Source organism: Electrophorus electricus, chromosome 22, assembly GCF_013358815.1.
Source record: "Electrophorus electricus isolate fEleEle1 chromosome 22, fEleEle1.pri, whole genome shotgun sequence".
Classification (NCBI taxonomy): Eukaryota; Metazoa; Chordata; class Actinopteri; order Gymnotiformes; family Gymnotidae; genus Electrophorus; species Electrophorus electricus.
This window is the reverse complement of record NC_049556.1, coordinates 4,132,518-4,150,918: the sequence shown is the minus strand read 5'-3', so window position 1 is coordinate 4,150,918 and position 18,401 is coordinate 4,132,518. Positions and strand designations below refer to the sequence as shown.

Here is an 18,401-nt window from a genome sequence, read left to right as displayed (position 1 = left end):
GGTTCTAGGGAGACTGAGGAGTAAGAAATCAGCAGCCTGGATGGTTTCTCTCCTGCTGATCTCTGTCACTGTGCTGAACATCTTTCCCCAACTTCACTGATATGTTGTATGTTGTATGACATTATTGCACTGTATTCTATTGTTTGCACTTGTGTAGAGTGTTGTCTGTTGCACTGTTGTTTTATGTTGTGCCATGGTCCGGGAAGAAGATTGTTCAGTTTTTGCCGTGTACTTGTGTATAGCTGAAATGACAAAAAAAGCCTTTTGAACCTTTGAACCTTTGATCTCCTCTATCAGTCCCTGACAAAGTGTGCTGTGTCTGTTTGTTTCAAGACCTCTGTTATCATACCAGTTCCCAAACAACTGAATATCTCCTTGACTACAGACAAGAATGACTACAGACCTGTCATCATCAAGTGATTTGAGAGACTGATATTACACCACCTCATAATCCTGACTGACAGCCTCCAAGACCCTCAGACATTCTCATACAGAGTTAACAGGTCTGTAGATGATACCTCAATATCTACACTACATCCTCCAACACCTGGATGCCCTTCACATCTTCACCTGTGTGCTGTTTGGATATTTTAGCTCTGTGTTTAATGCAATCGTCACTGATGTTCTAATGTATAAAGTGAGGGAGCTCAGGGTTCCCCTTTTGTTTGCTACTGGATCCACAACTTCCTGTCCAACAGGAAGCTACTACCCCACATATTAACATGGTGACACTCTTTAGTAGTCTTTTAGTAGTCTTTTGTCTTCATAATAATGATGATTTATGATGACTGACATGAGTGTGATGAGGTAGAATCAGGTTTGCATGTAAACAAGAAATAATTTCTCCAACTGATATTGGATTCTGATAATATCATCTTAACACCACTGATGATAATATTTATACTGCACATCAGAACTACACTTCCAAAACTGAAAGCAATAGTAGCTACAGTTCAAGGTGATTTGCATGAATAAGCTTCAATCCGTGTATTCAGAAGTGTGTTACTGGAAAACACTGTATGTGGCTTCATTTTCATCATCAGACAGATCTTAAACCTGTCCAATCTAAACATGCACAGAGAATGCTTGTCCTCTCACACTGCAGATTAAGCATGCTCAGAACACCCTAGTGTTTGTTTTGGGGCAATTGCTTTTATTCCATATTGGATTGGGTTACAAGTAAGGGTTATTTAGTAGTTGCATGGAAGTGTTAGGGTTAGAGTTAATACAGATTTTCCATTTAAAAGGCTGTCAGTATATTTTTATGTATTTTCTTCTGGAATTTCTATAGCTCTAAAAAGACTTCTAAGTAGATCTAATGAAATAAATTGCTCTGTTTCTAATTCATTTGACCTTTTGTGTTAAATTACCCCACATGATCATAAACTAACACAACATAATCCAACTAAACATCAATGAAACAAAGATGAACTGATGAACACCCGTAGAAGCCGGTGAGTTACAGTTGACCTTTTACCCTGACGTGTCTGCAGACACAACAGTCAGAGGAAGCACACTTGATCTTAGTGCCCTTTAGTGTTACATTAACATTCCCTACAACCTCACATGTGAAAGTTCATAAGAATTTGCATGACGTATGAAAAGCTATGGGCGGTTAAAGTTAGAGCCAGTTCGTAGTTACAGCTTTTGTCATGTTTCAATACACTAAACCAGATGCTGCAGGAAGAGTAGCATCATTACACTCTACATGTACCTAATAAATGACCATATCAGGTAAAACAGGAGTTTTATAGTTGTGTATTAACACTGGTAATTACACACATACTTTTACATAACATTTTTGTAATTCATCATACTAATCTAGACTAATATTACATCACAGCCTTTACACAATTAGTGACATTTGTCAAGTTTAATAATATTGCATGTTGTATGATTTATGATATTTATGGCTACTTTTCCTCTCACCTGGGAATACAGGTTTTTAACAAACATATGCTGTTTAAAGTTAAAAAGCACTTGTTTTTTAATCACACTGTTACTAATTTGTTTTTTCTTTTATCCCATTTTCAGGCACTATTCCAGTTTCTACCCACCAACTAGCCAGCTCTCCCCATCATGAGATAAATACCAGCAAGCACATCATCACTGAACAGCAGGTTCTCAGGAGACTGAGGTGTAAGAGATCAGCGGCCTGGATGGTCTCTCTCCTGCTGATCTCTGTCACTGTCCTGAACATCTTCCCACAACCTCACTGATCTCCTCTGTCAGTCCCTGACACAGTGTGCTGTGTCTGCTTGTTTCAAGGCCTCTGTCATCATACCAGTTCCCAAACAACTGAATATCTCATTGAATGACTACAGACCTGTAGTCATCAAGTGCTTTGAGAGACTGATATTACATCACCTCATAATCCTGACTGACAGTAGATGATACCCCAATATATACACTACATCCTACAACACCTGGATGCCCTTCACATCTTCACCTGTGTGCTGTTTGGAGATTTTAGCTCTGTGTTTAATCCCATCATCCCTTATGTTCTTATGTGCACACTGAGGCAGCTCAGTGTTTGCTACTGGATCCACAAAGTCCTGTCCAACAGGAAACAGTGTGTAAGGCTGGGTGTTTCAGACCCTCTCTGCCTCAGTATCAGTGCTCCACAGGCCTGTGTGTTCTCTCTTTACTCTGCTCTCATTACACAAATGACTGGACCTCTAACAATAACTCTTTTAAACTTATTACAATTGCAGATGACACCATTCTGGTCGGTCTCATCTCTAACTATGATGAGTTCAAATACTAAAAGAAATTGAAGCATCTGGTGTTCTGGTGTGGAACTACTAGTCTGGAGTTGGCATGAGACAGACACAGCACTGCAGTTATGGAGAAAGATTAAGAATATATGGACAAAGATAAAGAAATAACAGTGCTCAGCTTTCTGTGGTCCCAGTCCCATTCTGTTGGTGTGGGTGTGTATGCGTGAGTGGGTGTGTGTCTGTGGGTGGGTGTGTGAGTGAAAGAAATCTTGGCCAAACATGGCTTTATTTTTATAATGATATTGATTATTTTTGTGGACAGTAGTGAAAGTACCTCTGCTGATGTGGGTAGGAGGAGGAACATGAACATGAGATGTGACATTCAGGTTCCACTGTCACACAGGGACTTCCAGACCCAATCTGTGTGTCTCAGTGACATATTAGTTAAATATAACACACACACACACACACACACACACACACACACACACACACACACACACACACACAGCCCCCACTACACACACCCACCCCCCCACAAACATCCCCCCCTACACACCCACACACACACACCCCTCTACACACCCACACACACACGCGTCTGATGCTTGCTGCCTTCCCTTTCCATTCTCTTTTCTAGTGAGTGAGAAAAACTTCTACATGTCTACTGCTATGACTGACTGAGACTCGGCGCATCGCTCCCACAGACTGACTGAGACTGGGCGCATCCCTGCCTCAGACTGACTGAGACTGGGCGCATCCCTGCCTCAGACTGACTGAGACTGGGCGCATCCCTCCCGCAGACTGACTGAGACTCAGCGCATCCCTCCCGCAGACTGACTGAGACTCGGCGCATCCCTCCCGCAGACTGACTGACACTGGGCGCATCCCTGCCTCAGACTGACTGAGACTGGGCGCATCCCTCCCGCAGACTGACTGAGACTGGGCGCATCCCTCCCGCAGACTGACTGAGACTCGGCGCATCCCTCCCGCAGACTGACTGAGACTCGGCGCATCCCGCCCGCAGACTGACTGAGACTCGGCGCATCCCTTTGGCAGCAGTATTCACATGTCAAATGCTATCCTCTAATATACTGGAGACAGACAGGTAGATCAGTGTATACTGATACACACACACACACACACACACACACACTCACACACACACACGCAGCATTTAAATCAAAAGACCATCTGTAGCAGCAGAGAAAACTGATCTGCCTTATTTTATTGAAACCAGGAGGAGCAAACGACAGAGAGAGCCAAAGGCATGATGGGAAAGTGAGTCATTTAATGGTACTTCATGTAAGCGATGATTCAGTGAGGCAGTTTGCTGCCGTGTGCCCCTCAGTGCTGGGAGCCACAGGGTTCCACACTCAAGATGAATACAACAGCCTCTGCTTGGACACCACAGATGCCAGTGGGGTTTGTGGCCTGTTTGCTATATGATCCATCCACCCGGAGACGCGAGAGATTCTCCCGTCTCAAGACACTGGCACTGCTAACTAATCTAAATGGCATACTGTACGAAACGCTCATCATGTCATATATCATATAGCAGAGTATCGTCTCATATATCGTATCATATCATATCCAACATGAGGTGTGGTGCTTCACGAGGTGGTGTATGCACATTATAATTCAATAGCATGTATTCTAACCTTTGAACAACAGAAACCTAAACTGACTTCACGCTGAGGGCAACAAACATTCAATATGGCATTAAAGGCTCAGTACACCTAAATAATAAGAATGCTTGACCCGCTTATTGACTCTCTCTCCCTCACACACACACACACAGACCCACTTGTGTGTACAGTGCACTGTAACATCGTAACAGGACAGTTAACAGGAAATGACAGGACAGGAGAGGGTAGGTACACATAGTCTGCTTCCTAGCCATGAGCTAAGCTAACAGGAGTGGTTTAATGAAGCTTCGATTTGGCCAGTGGTAGAGGTGGGTGATATGAGCTAAAATTCATATCATGATATTTTACACTATCCAGATGATAATACATTACGATATGTGAAATAAGTATAAAATACGTTAGACTTGATCTTTTGTTAGGCATTTGCTATTATTGATGTTTATATGCATTTAAAAATAAATGACAAATCTTAACTCATAAAGCCAAAACATGAGTGAATCAATGCCAATAAAAAAATCTGCCTTTTCTTTATTGCAGAAATGGAAGTTTACACCTGAGGCAGAACTGCAAGCACAAAATGTAAATTAATATATTTCAATTAATAAATTGTTTTAAAGAAATTCAATTACTCGGGACAATTAAAGTAATCGCTGCAGTGAGTTATTGATCCTCTTGTCTCTCCATTTCGTGCTCTTCCTGTCAAATGGAGTAGTGGGAGTGAACGATGTCTTGCTGGACTGCTGCACTGGTGCTTTGGGCAGAGCACTGCTGCTAGCGGGGCTAACCGTCGCACGCATGCTTACCTCCTTGTACTCCCAGACAAGCGTGGGCTTCACGTGGTGAAACATCACTGGTGTTTCCACTATCAGGCAACGGTGTGTTAATCTAATCTTCACAGCTGGCTATGGTTGGAAAATCTGAATCCAAACCAATTCCCAGTGATGAGGGATGTTCTATATTTCTGTGGAACCAGTTCTGTGTTGAGGTCTGAGGATGGTGAGGTCTGAGGTTGAGGTCTGAGGTTGAGGTTGTTGAGGTCTGAGGTTGCGGTCTGAGATCTTGTTTAGCTTCAGTCTCAGACACATTGGTTTTCCTCCTCAAGCATTCTTTACTTGGTTCTGCAGCATGCCTCCAAAATAAAGTTTAGCAGCTGACTTAGCAAATGTGGCTAAGCTAACTTCACACACACACACACACACACACACACACACACACACACATGCTTTAATGTGGTTGATTATTGAGTCGTTGCCTCCGTCGTTGCTGTGTGTGTGCATGTGTGTGTGTGTGTGTGTGTGTGCGTGTGTGTGTGCGTGTGCGTGTGCGTGTGTGTGTGCGTGTGTGTGTGCGTGTGTGTGTGCGTGTGTGTGTGTGTGCGCTTCTCTTCTGGACAACATTACCTAAAGGTTGTGAGTGTCTCATCACCCCAGGCAGCACATGCTGTGTGTAACAGACTCAAACTATTCAAAAATTAGCATGCACACACACACTCGCAGACACAAACACACACACTCACAAAGAGATAAGCAGATAAACACAGATAACACAAACTTGCATAGATGAACACACCCACAGGTAAACAAAAGTGACACTTATGTTAGTTGCCAAAAGCTCTGCTGTCTACAACAACTGTGAGTGAATATATACTTAGGTACACACACACACACACAGGCACAAACGAACAAACACACACAAACCTGGCCATTCTTAATCTCCAGATTTCAATGGGAAAAATGTTTACTATGTAAGGTATCCTTAATGTTGTTGAAAATATTCCAGACAGGAGAATAGGACTTGTAGAATATTACTGTCAGGAGTCCAAAGCTGTGTGTGTCTGCATGTGCACGTATGTGTCTGCGTGATTATTCAGTTGTGTTTAAAGCCTTCAGTGAAAACACTTGGGCAAACACACCTTGCTATCAGATCACCTAAAACAGGTGAGTCAAGAGACACACCCATGCACATGCACACACAGACAACTGCAGGTGTGATCACCTCCAGGCAGCTGGCATGCTCCAAACTATTCAACAACGAAGACGCGCATGCACGTGCACACACACACGCGCACACACGCACACGCACACGCGCACACGCACACACACGCACACGCGCACGGTCTATTTTCCCCAGGTCTCACTGGCTTGCTGGAGTCAGGATGAGAGCCTGTTGCAGTAAACATCTCTCTGCTGCATGTCTGAGTGTGCGACACTGAGCTCTCGCTCCACATTTCTCCCAAACAGAATTTCCAGCTGGAGAGACAGATTAAAAAAACAGTGAATGCAAATGCTTGGGAGAGAAAAAAGAGAAAGAAAAAGAGGACAGGAAACCGATTCTTTTCCCTCTCAGCAGTTTCGGAGGGAAAAATGTAGCACGGAGCCAAAGTTTAATGCCGTCCATCACTGTGAGCGACAGGAGAATGGCGACATTCCTAACACTCTCTGTCCGACTTCAGAACTGCGCCTAAGAGACGCTCTCAGTCCTCTGCCTCTCCAGCAGGCTTTGCAGCTGTTCTGGGATCTGTTGTGAGCAGCGTAGATAAAAACTATTCCCCTCCAGCTGTCTCCCATTACATCCTCTACCCCCGCACTGGCAGAGTGTCTACGTCTCACTCTCAGCGCTGTCTGTTAGTGTGAGGGCGTGTGCGTTTGTTTGTGTCAGAGTGTGTGTGTGTGTGTCTGAGAAAGAAAAACCAAAGACTAGAGTGATGGAAGAATGTCTGTCTTTCTTCCATCACTCTAGTCTAGATAGAGAGCGAGAGAGAGTGAGACAGACCATTTAACATCTACGTGGGTGGAAGTCTGAAGTAACAAATATAATCTATATGATAAACATGAACACAAAAGAGCAGCGAACAGAATGAGAGAGAGAGAGGGAGGGATGGAAAGAGCAAGGACAGAGAGAGAGAGAGGGAGGGATGGAAAGAGCAAGGACAGAGAGAGAGAGAGAGAGAGAAAGGGAGGGAGGGGGAGGGAGAGAGAAAGAAATTGTTTAACAACATGCTAAAGAGATCCAAAACTCACCCTCTCTCATTACTATGGTGAACACAGATCCATATTCCTTGAGTTAGTTAGTCACAGCTGACAGAATGCAATAAAAATGGAGCACTGTAGCATGCCTCACACCCACATTGTGTGTGTGTGTGTGTGTGTGTGTGTACACGTGTCTTCTGTATGTATGAAACAAAAGTTTATCCAGCCCCACTGAGCAGACAGTAGGGATTCTCCCTGTTCTTTCTGCTCCCACCACAAAACACATCCTGTAGGTCCAAAAAAACACATGCGTGTCCAGGCCCTGCCTACAAATCCTAACACAGAAGTCTGAAAGACAAACAGACACAAATAAACCTGAACAAACACCCCATGCTCGAACAAAGCTTAATGCCGAAGGCTTCCAACAGCAATCACTGCCTCCAGATTCTCTCTAACATACGCACGTGCACACACATAAATACATGCACAAGCACACAAACAGTTAAGTAAAGAATGTGTCACTCAAGTATGACCACCTGTGTCCTCTGTCTCCAACACATGGACAAACACACACACACGTGCGGTTGCAGGCACAGTCTTGCACATGTACACACACACACACACACACACACACACACACACACAGCAGGCACACACACACAAGACTAAAGGTGTGTGACTTACCAACAACCATGAGAGTGAACTCGAAACCCCTTTTGACGGACTTGCGGTACACCTGGTTGGGCAGATTGGCAAAGCCCACATATCCCTCCAGATTCCTCTGCTGGAAGACACCGGTCAGCTCATCAATCAATGATCAACTTTTAAAATGAGGCTCATAAGGTTTTATTTTGAATTTATATTGATGATATTGTTTTCACAGCGAAAGAGTATAATGTACATCTGAAGGCTGATGACACTCTTCAAGAATGTAAATTAGTCTTGAATGCACACAAAAGTATGTTTGTTATCTTCCAGATTTGCTCATACTGAATTGAAAAAACAAACAAACATATTAAATGTTTTACTTTACAAGGATCCACAATCAAAACAACCTAAAAAAACACTGACCCCCAACATCCCACAACAGCACTGACCCCCAACACCCCAAAACAGCACTGACCCCCAACACCCCTATGCAGCACTGACCTCTAACACCACAGAACAGCATCACACACAGATAACATTTCCCCTCTCACATAGACAAGTGATGGTAAGTTAACACTGGACGTCGTTATTATGAGGTTATGACACTGAATCCCTAGTCATGTAATATAAACAAAAATGAAAAAGTATTAAATTTGTGGTAAACATACTGCACATCAAAAATGTTTTGCTACATGAATGACTTAAGCATCCAATTTCCTCATACACACATTAATATGTGCGATGTAATTCAGATGGATGATGTATGACCAAGAGAGAGGGAGAGAGAGGGAGAGAGAGAGAGAGAGAGGGAGAGAGAGAGAGAGAGAGGGAGAGAGAGAGAGAGAGAGAGAGAGAGAGAGAGAGAGGGAAAGAGAGAGAGAGAGAGAGGGAGAGAGAGAGAGAGAGGGAGAGAGAGAGAGAGAGGGAAAGAGAGAGAGAGAGAGAGGGAGAGAGAGAGAGAGAGAGAGAGAGAGAGAGAGAGAGAGAGAGAGAAAGTAAGTAGTTACTAGTGGGGGGGAAATGGCAGCTAAAGATTGCATTTACATTTCATATCACATCCGTGATATACTCCATATTGTCATGGAGACAGTGGAGTTCGCTAGTGTCTTGCCTAGCTGCACAGTGGGCCTCTCTCTCTCTCTCTCTCTCTCTCTCTCTCTCTCTCTCTCTCTCTCTCTCTCTCTCCTTCTCCCACTCTCTCTCCCACTCTCCTTTCTCCTTCTCCTCTAATATCATCCTCAAGAGCCATCTTGAAATGCACGCTATGAGAGGCAAACACAATTAACCCATAAACACAAACACACTCCACTAGGACAGGAAACAGATGGGCCAGCACATGAAACAGCCTCACCTACATACACATGACACAGGCTGGGGTACTCTGCACCAAGTCGTCATTCCAGTTTTTGGCTGTCAAAATATTCAAAAGCTGCATTTGGGGTGATTATCCTGCTGCACAGTGAATCATTATGCAATGACTTTAGAAGCATTTGGCTGGGTATGAGCAGTCATGGTGCTGTAGTACACAGAATTCAGCAATCACACGATCAGTTCCACTGGAAGCCGTTAACACCTTTGCAGCTGTGCTTAGCAAGGTTTGAGGAGCTGTTTATTTTCTTCCTCGCATCCCTCCCTCCATCCCTGTAGAACACATTAACCCTCTGGAACACTTTTACCCCTCATAGATGTATATTAACACATTGTAAGTGTTTCACTCTTTAGTGCTTCACACTTCAAAACATGTTTATAAAAAATCAGCAACCTGGAAGGAGAAAGAACGTGTCGAATCACGATTGGTCACCCTCTTAGCGTCCATGTTTTTATGGTTTCCATTCTCGTGTTTTGCTTTACTTTCTTCTTGTGGTTCCGTTCCTTAGTTTCGTTTTTTCAGCCCCTTATGATTTGCCCCTGTGTCTCGTTTAGTGTTCATTAGATCATGTATTAGTTAAGTCTTATGGCTGATCACTGTAAGTGTAGCCAACGGTTTGCAAATGTAAGTCTAGTTTGTGAATGGAAGCCTGTTTTTCCTAGCCTCTTTGTTATAGCCTGCTTCCCGTTTGTCTTCGTGTGCTTTTGTTTAGTTTATCGTGCATTCCCAGACTCTCCGTGTTGGCTCTATGACCCTGGACTTTTGCAACGACACGGACTCTGGATTTGCCACTAATAAATCTCGCTCTTCTCTGCACATGCATCCGCGTTTGGAGTGATGCTGGGGTGGCAGTTTGGAGGAACGACAGTTCTGAAATAACTATTTGCTTAAGGTGCATCTAAAACCGTGTGTGTTTGTTTTTGAAAATGAATTCATATATAGGCTAACGCATTTCCCAAATTATATTTGTCTTTGAAACAATCATAAGAATAACCCATTAGACTAATATGCCTTCATTACTATTAAAAACATACATTGTCAGGTCTGTGCAAACCTTTGATTGGTGCTGTATGTATATGTATGTTCACAAATATATAGGCTATTCGTGAATTTTCAGTACATACACACCATAAAGCAAAATACAATTACAAGTGGACAGCTTTTTTCATGAACAGTATTGCAACAGCATACATGCTGTATATACTGTAATACATAGCAGATAACAAAATAGGCTTGCAACTATGAAATAAAAAATTTGATCTTATTGACTGTAACGGTGAGCGGTAAGGAGGCGGACGCATGTGCGGAGAAGAGCGAGATTTATTAAGGGCAAATCCAGAGTCGTAGTCGTTAGGGTAGTGCAGTGTCATAGAGCCAACACGAAGAGTGCGAGGATACATTACACACAAATCAAGGGCTAGAATAAACAAACCAAAGGCACACAAAGGCAAACTGAGGAAGCAGGCTATAGCAAAGACGGTAGGAAGAGCTAAGACTAAACACGAAGGCTAGAAGAAACACAGGCACGGAGTACAAAACTTACAAACAGGCAGATACAGGCTCTCAGGTATTAAGACATTCACATTCAGACATGCACAACCATCAAACACAATGAACCTAATGAACAGCCAAGAAAGAGGGACCACAACAGGGTTATAGTACATGAATTTAACAAGACTAGAAACAAGGGACAGGTGTGGAAAATCAAACGAGGGGCATTGAAAACGAAACTACAGAATGAAACTAAAATAAATAAGTCAGGGAAAACATGGAACATGGAAGCTGGGAGGGACTAACCGAGACATTGACATCACACATATGATGCACACAGATGTGCTCTCTGGCCAGAGAGCAGGGGATGTACCATTTGGAGTGATGTATCCACCCTGGCATGTTCCCACATTAATGTGGACATCAGCTTCAAAAGTATTTAGAAACCAAAAATCACTTTGAGCCATTCTGGATTCCATCCCTACCACAGCACTGAAAGTCCTGAATAAAAATCACTAATGATTGCCTCATGTGTGCTTATCCTGGTGCTCTCTATATTCTTCTGCTGCTAGATCTAAGTGCAACCTTTGACACGGTAAGCTGTTCTATCCTTCTGCCTAGACTGCGTGAGCTGGGCATTTCCGCCCTGTACCGGTTCCCATCATATCTAACTGATAGAAATCAGTTCCTCAAGGATCAGTTCTTGGGCCCTTCCTATTCATTGTGTACATCCTTCCTTTAGGACATATCTTGCGTCACTTCTACCTTGACTTCCACTGCTATGCGGATGACATCCAGATTCATCTTGATACTAAATCCAATAAAAATCCACCTCTTGAATAGAGGAAACCCATCTATCAAAAATCAGGATATGGATGAAGTGTAATTTTCTTATGCTAAATGGTGATACGATTGAAATCATGATGCTTGTTTCTAAATCATTTTGCAATAAAGCTGGTTCTCCATTGATGTTACAGTTGTATCTCTTTCACCCCTGGTTCGAAATCTGGGTGTCATCCTTGATTCCACTATCATTTAGTGTTAAGCAACAGTTAAAAAATATTTTTAAAATCTGCATAACATTGCCAAAATTAGGTCATCCCTCTCTGCTGTAGAAGCTCCCATTCACGCATTCATCTCTAGCCGGTTGGACTATTGTAACTGTATTCTGTGTTACCTCCTCCTCTGTTCACTGACTTCAGATGGTTCAGAACTCTGCTGCCTTCTCACCCACACACACCCACTCACACCCACACACACCCACACACCCACACACACCCACTCTCACCCACACACACCCACTCTCACCCACTCTCACCCACACACCCACTCTCACCCACACACCCACTCTCACCCACTCTCACCCACACACACCCACTCTCACCCACTCTCACCCACACACACCCGCTCTCACCCACACACACCCACACACCCACTCTCACCCACACACCCACTCTCACCCACACACACCCACTCTCACCCATTCTCACCCACACACCCACTCTCACCCACACACACCCACTCTCACACACTCTCACCCACACACACCCACACACACCCACACACACCCACTCTCACCCACACACCCACTCTCACCCACACACCCACTCTCACCCACACACACCCACTCTCACCCATTCTCACCCACACACCCACTCTCACCCACACACCCACTCTCACCCACACACACCCACTCTCACCCACACACACCCACTCTCACCCACACACACCCACACACCCACTCTCACCCACACACCCACTCTCACCCACACACACCCACTCTCACCCACTCTCACCCACTCTCACCCACACACACCCACTCTCACCCACACACACCCACTCTCACCCACTCTCACCCACTCTCACCCACACACCCACTCTCACCCACTCTCACCCACACACACCCACACACCCACTCTCACCCACACACACCCACTCTCACCCACTCTCACCCACACACACCCACTCTCACCCACTCTCACCCACACACACCCACTCTCACCCACACTCACCCACACACACCCACACACACCTGCACTCAACCTCACTCACCCACACTCGCTAGCTCCATCACATTATGCCTGTTCTCAATAATCTCCACTGGCTTCCTGTAAAATATTGTATTCAGTTTAAAATCCTCCTATTCACCTACAAAGCCCTAAATGACCTCACTCCTCACCTGTCTGATCTTCTCCTTCCTTACAAACCTACTCGCACTCTCAGATCTTCCTCAGCTGGGTTGTGTACTGTTCCTGTTCCTTCCTCCAGCCTACATGGCGATCGTGCCTTTTCTAGATGTGCTCCTTGACTCTGGATCGCTTTCTCCTCTGGTACAACAGTCTGCAACTCCATCTATATTCAAATCTAGCGTTAAAATATCTTTTTTTCTTTTGCCTAGAATACTTCTCAAACATAAACAGCCCTCTCATCAGCTTGTGCCAGTGTCCTGTAAGTGCTATTTGTAAATGTCATGTACACTGGACATGTTGTCTTTTATGTCTATCAAGATCTTTTTACTGACAATTGTAAGCATCTTTTGGTCCTTGGAAAGCATAAATAAATACAATATATTATTCTTATAGTAATAATAATAATTATTATTAACAGTTAGGTATTTTTGACAAACAGCTCTGTTTGTGTGTATAAATGACAGGGTGCAGGTCACTCCCCCCTCACTCAGCTCCTCACACACACTCAGCTCCTCACACACACACTCAGCTCCTCACACACTCAGCTCCTCACACTCTCAGCTCCTCACACAGGTCCACATACACACTCAGCTCCTCACACACACTCAGCTCCTCACACACACACTCAGCTCCTCACACACACTCAGCTCCTCACACACACACTCAGCTCCTCTCACACTTAGCTCCTCACACAGGTCCACACACACACTCAGCTCCTCACACTCTCAGCTCCTCACACAGGTCCACATACACACTCAGCTCCTCACACACACTCAGCTCCTCACACACACACTCAGCTCCTCTCACACTCAGCTCCTCACACTCTCAGCTCCTCACACAGGTCCACATACACACTCAGCTCCTCTGTCCTGTAGTACAGGGCCCACTCTGCCCTCACAGTCTCTCTCTGTTTGTGAAATCAGCCATTTTGCTAGAATGAGGAACCTGTCTGCTGTGCTGTTTGTGCTGCTGCTCCGTTCTCTCCATTCTGTGTAACAGGTGCTTTTAATGGCCCTATAACAAGAGTAAATGCCATCCTGTACCTATGCAGAGCTTTCCTGACTCTTCACCTTGAGGTATCTTCAAGTATCTCAGTGGGAGCCAGTGGAGAGGTTTCTGCAGAGGATAGAAATTCATGCATTTTCTGGCTATATTCCAATACTAAATCATACACTCATACAATAATTTCACAAATATAATATATTCTAATTTTACTACAGTGGCCACACCTGTAGCTAACAGTGTCACAGCATCTTTTTTGTGTGTGTTACATTTGTAAATGTTTGGGAAGTGGGAATTTTCAAGTGGGAATTTTCAACAAGAGTACTGTAACACCCCAGGACCTCCACAAGCTAGGATGGGCGTTGGGTTTGTAACATGTCACGAATTAGACTTGATTAATATAACAGACTTCCCAGTTCAATAGTTTACCCATATCTCCTCCAACCTATGGGTTTACTTTACTTAGAATGAGTAATAACTATCAAAACAACTATCACTGTGACACGTTAAAACATCAAACAATAATTATCATCAAATATGAAGAAAAAGCTCATGCTTCTCTACACCACCAACTACCAGTGACACTAACTGGCCATCATGGACGTTTTTGGGCAGCGTAAGCAAATTCTCTCACACGCTGCTTTAACTAGTACTGATTCTTCATCTAAGACACTGTTTGGTTACTTCACTGTTTTACTTTTTTCTTTTTTCTTCCTCGCCTCTCTCTTCCTCTCTCTCTTGCTCCTTCCTACGTCACCCGTGAAGAAGTCACGGGATTGGATACTCCACAGAACAAACTCAGGATACACAGCACATTCAATTTTGCCATACAGTATTGTGTTACCCATTACCAAATACAACATGTAACCCATTTATAAAATAAAATTCCATAAAACACAACTATTAAAGGAACTATTCCATTCAATACTTTATCTCTCGCTTTTCATGATATTTTCACTGGGCTACAGTGTCCTTTGTCTTTCTTGGCTGCTCTATGAGGGACAGTCTTCCCTCGTGTCTCAGTCTCACTGCTTCTCCGGAAGAGGGTTCCCCCGTCTGCCAGTTGTTCAACAGGAAAAGAAATCTGTAGCAGGCAGTGTTCCTGCATGTGTTTCCTGCCTTTAGTTACAAACACATTTTCCGTGTTTCTGGTGTCGTGGTTAGAGCTGAGATCCCTGACATGCGTGGACTTTGGTGTTCTGGTTCCTAAAATGTAATTTTGTTTGTATATAACTTACTAGTCTAAAGGATAACATTTGTTATCTATAGATAAGGATTTGAAAAAAAAAGGTTTTGAAGACGTTACTTTTGGTGTCTTCAGTTCAAGAAAAAATATCTCATGGCCTTTTTGGTCTTATGTAAGAATGAACACCTACACTGTAAGTCCCACAGGACACAAGTAAACACTATTGGTGATCATTTTACACTGGGCCCACATTCTATTAACCATATTCATATGATCATAAACCATATTCATATGATCATAAACTGTCTGATTGACATCAGTAGACTCGAGTGGTTTGTTAGTTGTGTTTAGTTTGTGGTTGGGTGAAGTGTCCTATTTATGTTGAGGTGGTGGTGGCATAAATAAATAAATAATGTTCATCTCTAAAATCGCAAGTGGCCACTGGGACACACACAGTGAGTCTGGAAGTCCCTGTGTGACAGTGAAACCTGAATGTCACATCTCATGTTCATGTTCCTCCTCCTACCCACATCAGCACAGGTACTTTCATTACTGTCCACAAAAAATAACAACTGGGTGAGAATAACATTATAAAAATAATATTAACCAAGATTTCTTTTCCTTACACACCCACACACACCCACACAAACACCCACACAAAATGGGACTGGGACTATAGAAACCTGAACACAGCTATTTCCTTATCCTTCTTTATATATTATTTACCTTTCTCCATAACTGCAATGTGTCTGCTCCATTTCACTTCCTGCTGAATGGTGGTGATCAGAGATTTGTAAGACTCTGTCCTGTGCACTGTGGAGCTGAGAATTCCCAGTGGTATCAGAGGATTTAGCTTCTGAAATCAATGGTTATCTCCACAAAAACTACAGTCTGGTAGTTCCACACCAGGACACCAGATGCCTCACTTTCTTATAGTATTTGGACTCATCATTTTTAGAGATGAGATCGACCAGACTGGTGTCATCTGCAAATGTAATAAGTTTAATAGAGTTAGAGGTGCAGTCATTTGTGTAATGAGAGCAGAACACACAGGCCTGTGGAGCACTGATACTGAGGCAGAGAGGGTCTGAAACACCCAGCCTTACACACTGTTTCCTGTTGGACAGGACGTTGTGGATCTAGTAGCAAACATTGAGCTGCCTCAGTGTACGCATAAGAACATCGGGGATGATGAGATTAAACGCAGAGCTAAAATCTCCAAACAACACACAGGTGAAGATGTGAAGGGCATCCAGGTGTTGTAGACTGTAGTGTATATATATATTGAGGTATCATCTACAGAACTGTTAACGCTCTATGTGAATGTCTGCGGGTCTTAGAGGCTGTCAGACAGGATTAAGAGGTGATGTAATATCAGTCTCTCAAAGCACATGATGTCTGCAGGTCTGTAGTCATTCTTGTCTGTAGTCAAGGAGATATTCAGTTGTTTGGGAACTGGTATGATGACAACATGAATGTCATAAATCAAAATGGGGTGATATAAATTGTAAAATGCTTGTGATGTTCTATCGCCAGTGAATGGTTACAGCAACATGAGGGAGTTTTTGTTGTTTTAGCTGTGTAAACAGCCTTGTCAGTCTCATACTTCTTCTGACGGCATGATAGGAGATGTGAGATAAGATGTTCATTTCCGTTTCTTGGGGCAAATTGTAAGTGGTCTGTAAATAGCTGAGACTGTGTAGGCACACAGAAGTGATGTAAGTGTAAAGAGAAAGGAAACATCACAGCAGCAAGACTGACTCAGCAGAAGTTTATACAGAGAAACGTGTCTTAAATTAGAGCCACTGGGGATTTCAGACAGAGAAGCAGCTCAGTCCGTGTGTATAAATGATGGCTTGCATGTCACTCCACACACGCTCAGCTCCTCTGTCCTGTAGTACAGGGCCCACTCTGCCCCCACAGTCTCTCTCTGTGTGTAAAATCAGCCATTCTGCTAGAATGAGGAACCTGTCTGCTCTGCTGTTTGTGCTGCTGCTCTGTTCTCTCCAGCTGGTCTCTAGTGGTGAGTCTCCATCTCTCTGTTATATGATGCTTTCTGTCTTTTACTGTGAAAACTACCAATGTGAACCAAACTGAGAGAATTTATTTTTACTTCACTGTTACATAGTTTAGGCCTAAAGGTACAAAAAAGTGGTACAATCTCTCATTGCTGTACTGCACTGAGTGACTTTGTCTGGAACTGTTTGCTGATGACTTCCAGGTACTCAAGCTAGTAAAGCTGCTTTGAAAATCTGCTGTCCTGCACTGACTCAGATGAAGTTGCCCCTCAAACGCATCGTGTCCTACAACTGGACCAGCAGCGAATGCTCCATCAAAGCTGTGGTGTGAGTATCACCTGCTCTGAGAGGCAGCGCACGCCTGCTACAGCCCTTCATATATGGAACACAGTCCACACACTGCATTTGTGAACCATTTCTGGAATCAGGTTTGGACTTCCTGCTGAAACACTGCAGTGAAGGTGCTGTAGCAACAACATTAAGAGCTGATTTTACACACTCAGATTAAGCCCAGTGGGAGAAACTTCCACAGGGATTTATCACGGACAGTGTCATTTACATCAGGAATGTTTACTGTGATTTTCGCACACAGGTACATTTTTGCCATCTTGGGTCATTCAGTCCCAGCCTGTTGTAATAACAGAACATTGCTGTACCTTTGTCTCTGTTCCAGCTTTAATATGATTAGTGGAAAGACGATCTGTGTGGATCCTGCCTCTGACTGGGTCAATGACCACGTGAAAGCAGTGGACCAGAGAACAAAAGGACCTGCTACTGGAAACTAAACATCCTCCAAACACTGAAGCTGACCAGCTAAAGGCTGTGAAAGACATGAGATTACATATCACATATACATGTGTACCTCTAACTGTCTGCCATAAGGAGCCATTTATGCTAAATATGCTAATACTGTAGCCTTTCTTTTTTCTAAATTAATAATAAAGCTAATTTTCCTACAATGTCTTGCTCACTGTAATTTATGCTTTATTGAGTTGGATATACAGAAAATACAGAAAAAGAAAAATGTAATTTTAAAGAGGTTCACCATAAAGCTGAATTCCTGTTGCACTTGAACCAGTCAAAGGCTTTCCTGGTGTATGATGAAACCTTAACCCTAAATCTAACCATAACTCGTACCCTAACCATAAATACCAGAAAAC

At 43.5% G+C, this 18,401-nt stretch overlaps 1 protein-coding gene and 1 long non-coding RNA gene across 2 annotated transcripts in view; both read left to right on the top strand.

Annotated features, from left to right (window-relative positions):
* LOC118240633 overlaps positions 1-2,922 on the top strand; it is a 34,686-nt gene extending 31,764 nt beyond the window's left edge. The window contains exons 3-4 of the long non-coding RNA XR_004775541.1: positions 386-503; positions 2,035-2,922. This is a non-coding gene — a long non-coding RNA (uncharacterized LOC118240633). The remainder of the gene's footprint in view (positions 1-385; positions 504-2,034) is intronic.
* A 14,156-nt stretch (positions 2,923-17,078) lies between these two features.
* On the top strand, positions 17,079-18,172 carry LOC113582125 (C-C motif chemokine 13-like). The gene is made up of 3 exons (XM_027017751.2): positions 17,079-17,246; positions 17,445-17,568; positions 17,915-18,172. Exons 1-3 carry the CDS (start codon positions 17,084-17,086, stop codon positions 18,024-18,026), a joined length of 399 nt encoding a protein of 132 aa, XP_026873552.2. The 5' UTR covers positions 17,079-17,083; the 3' UTR covers positions 18,027-18,172.
* The last annotated feature ends 229 nt before the right edge of the window (positions 18,173-18,401 follow it).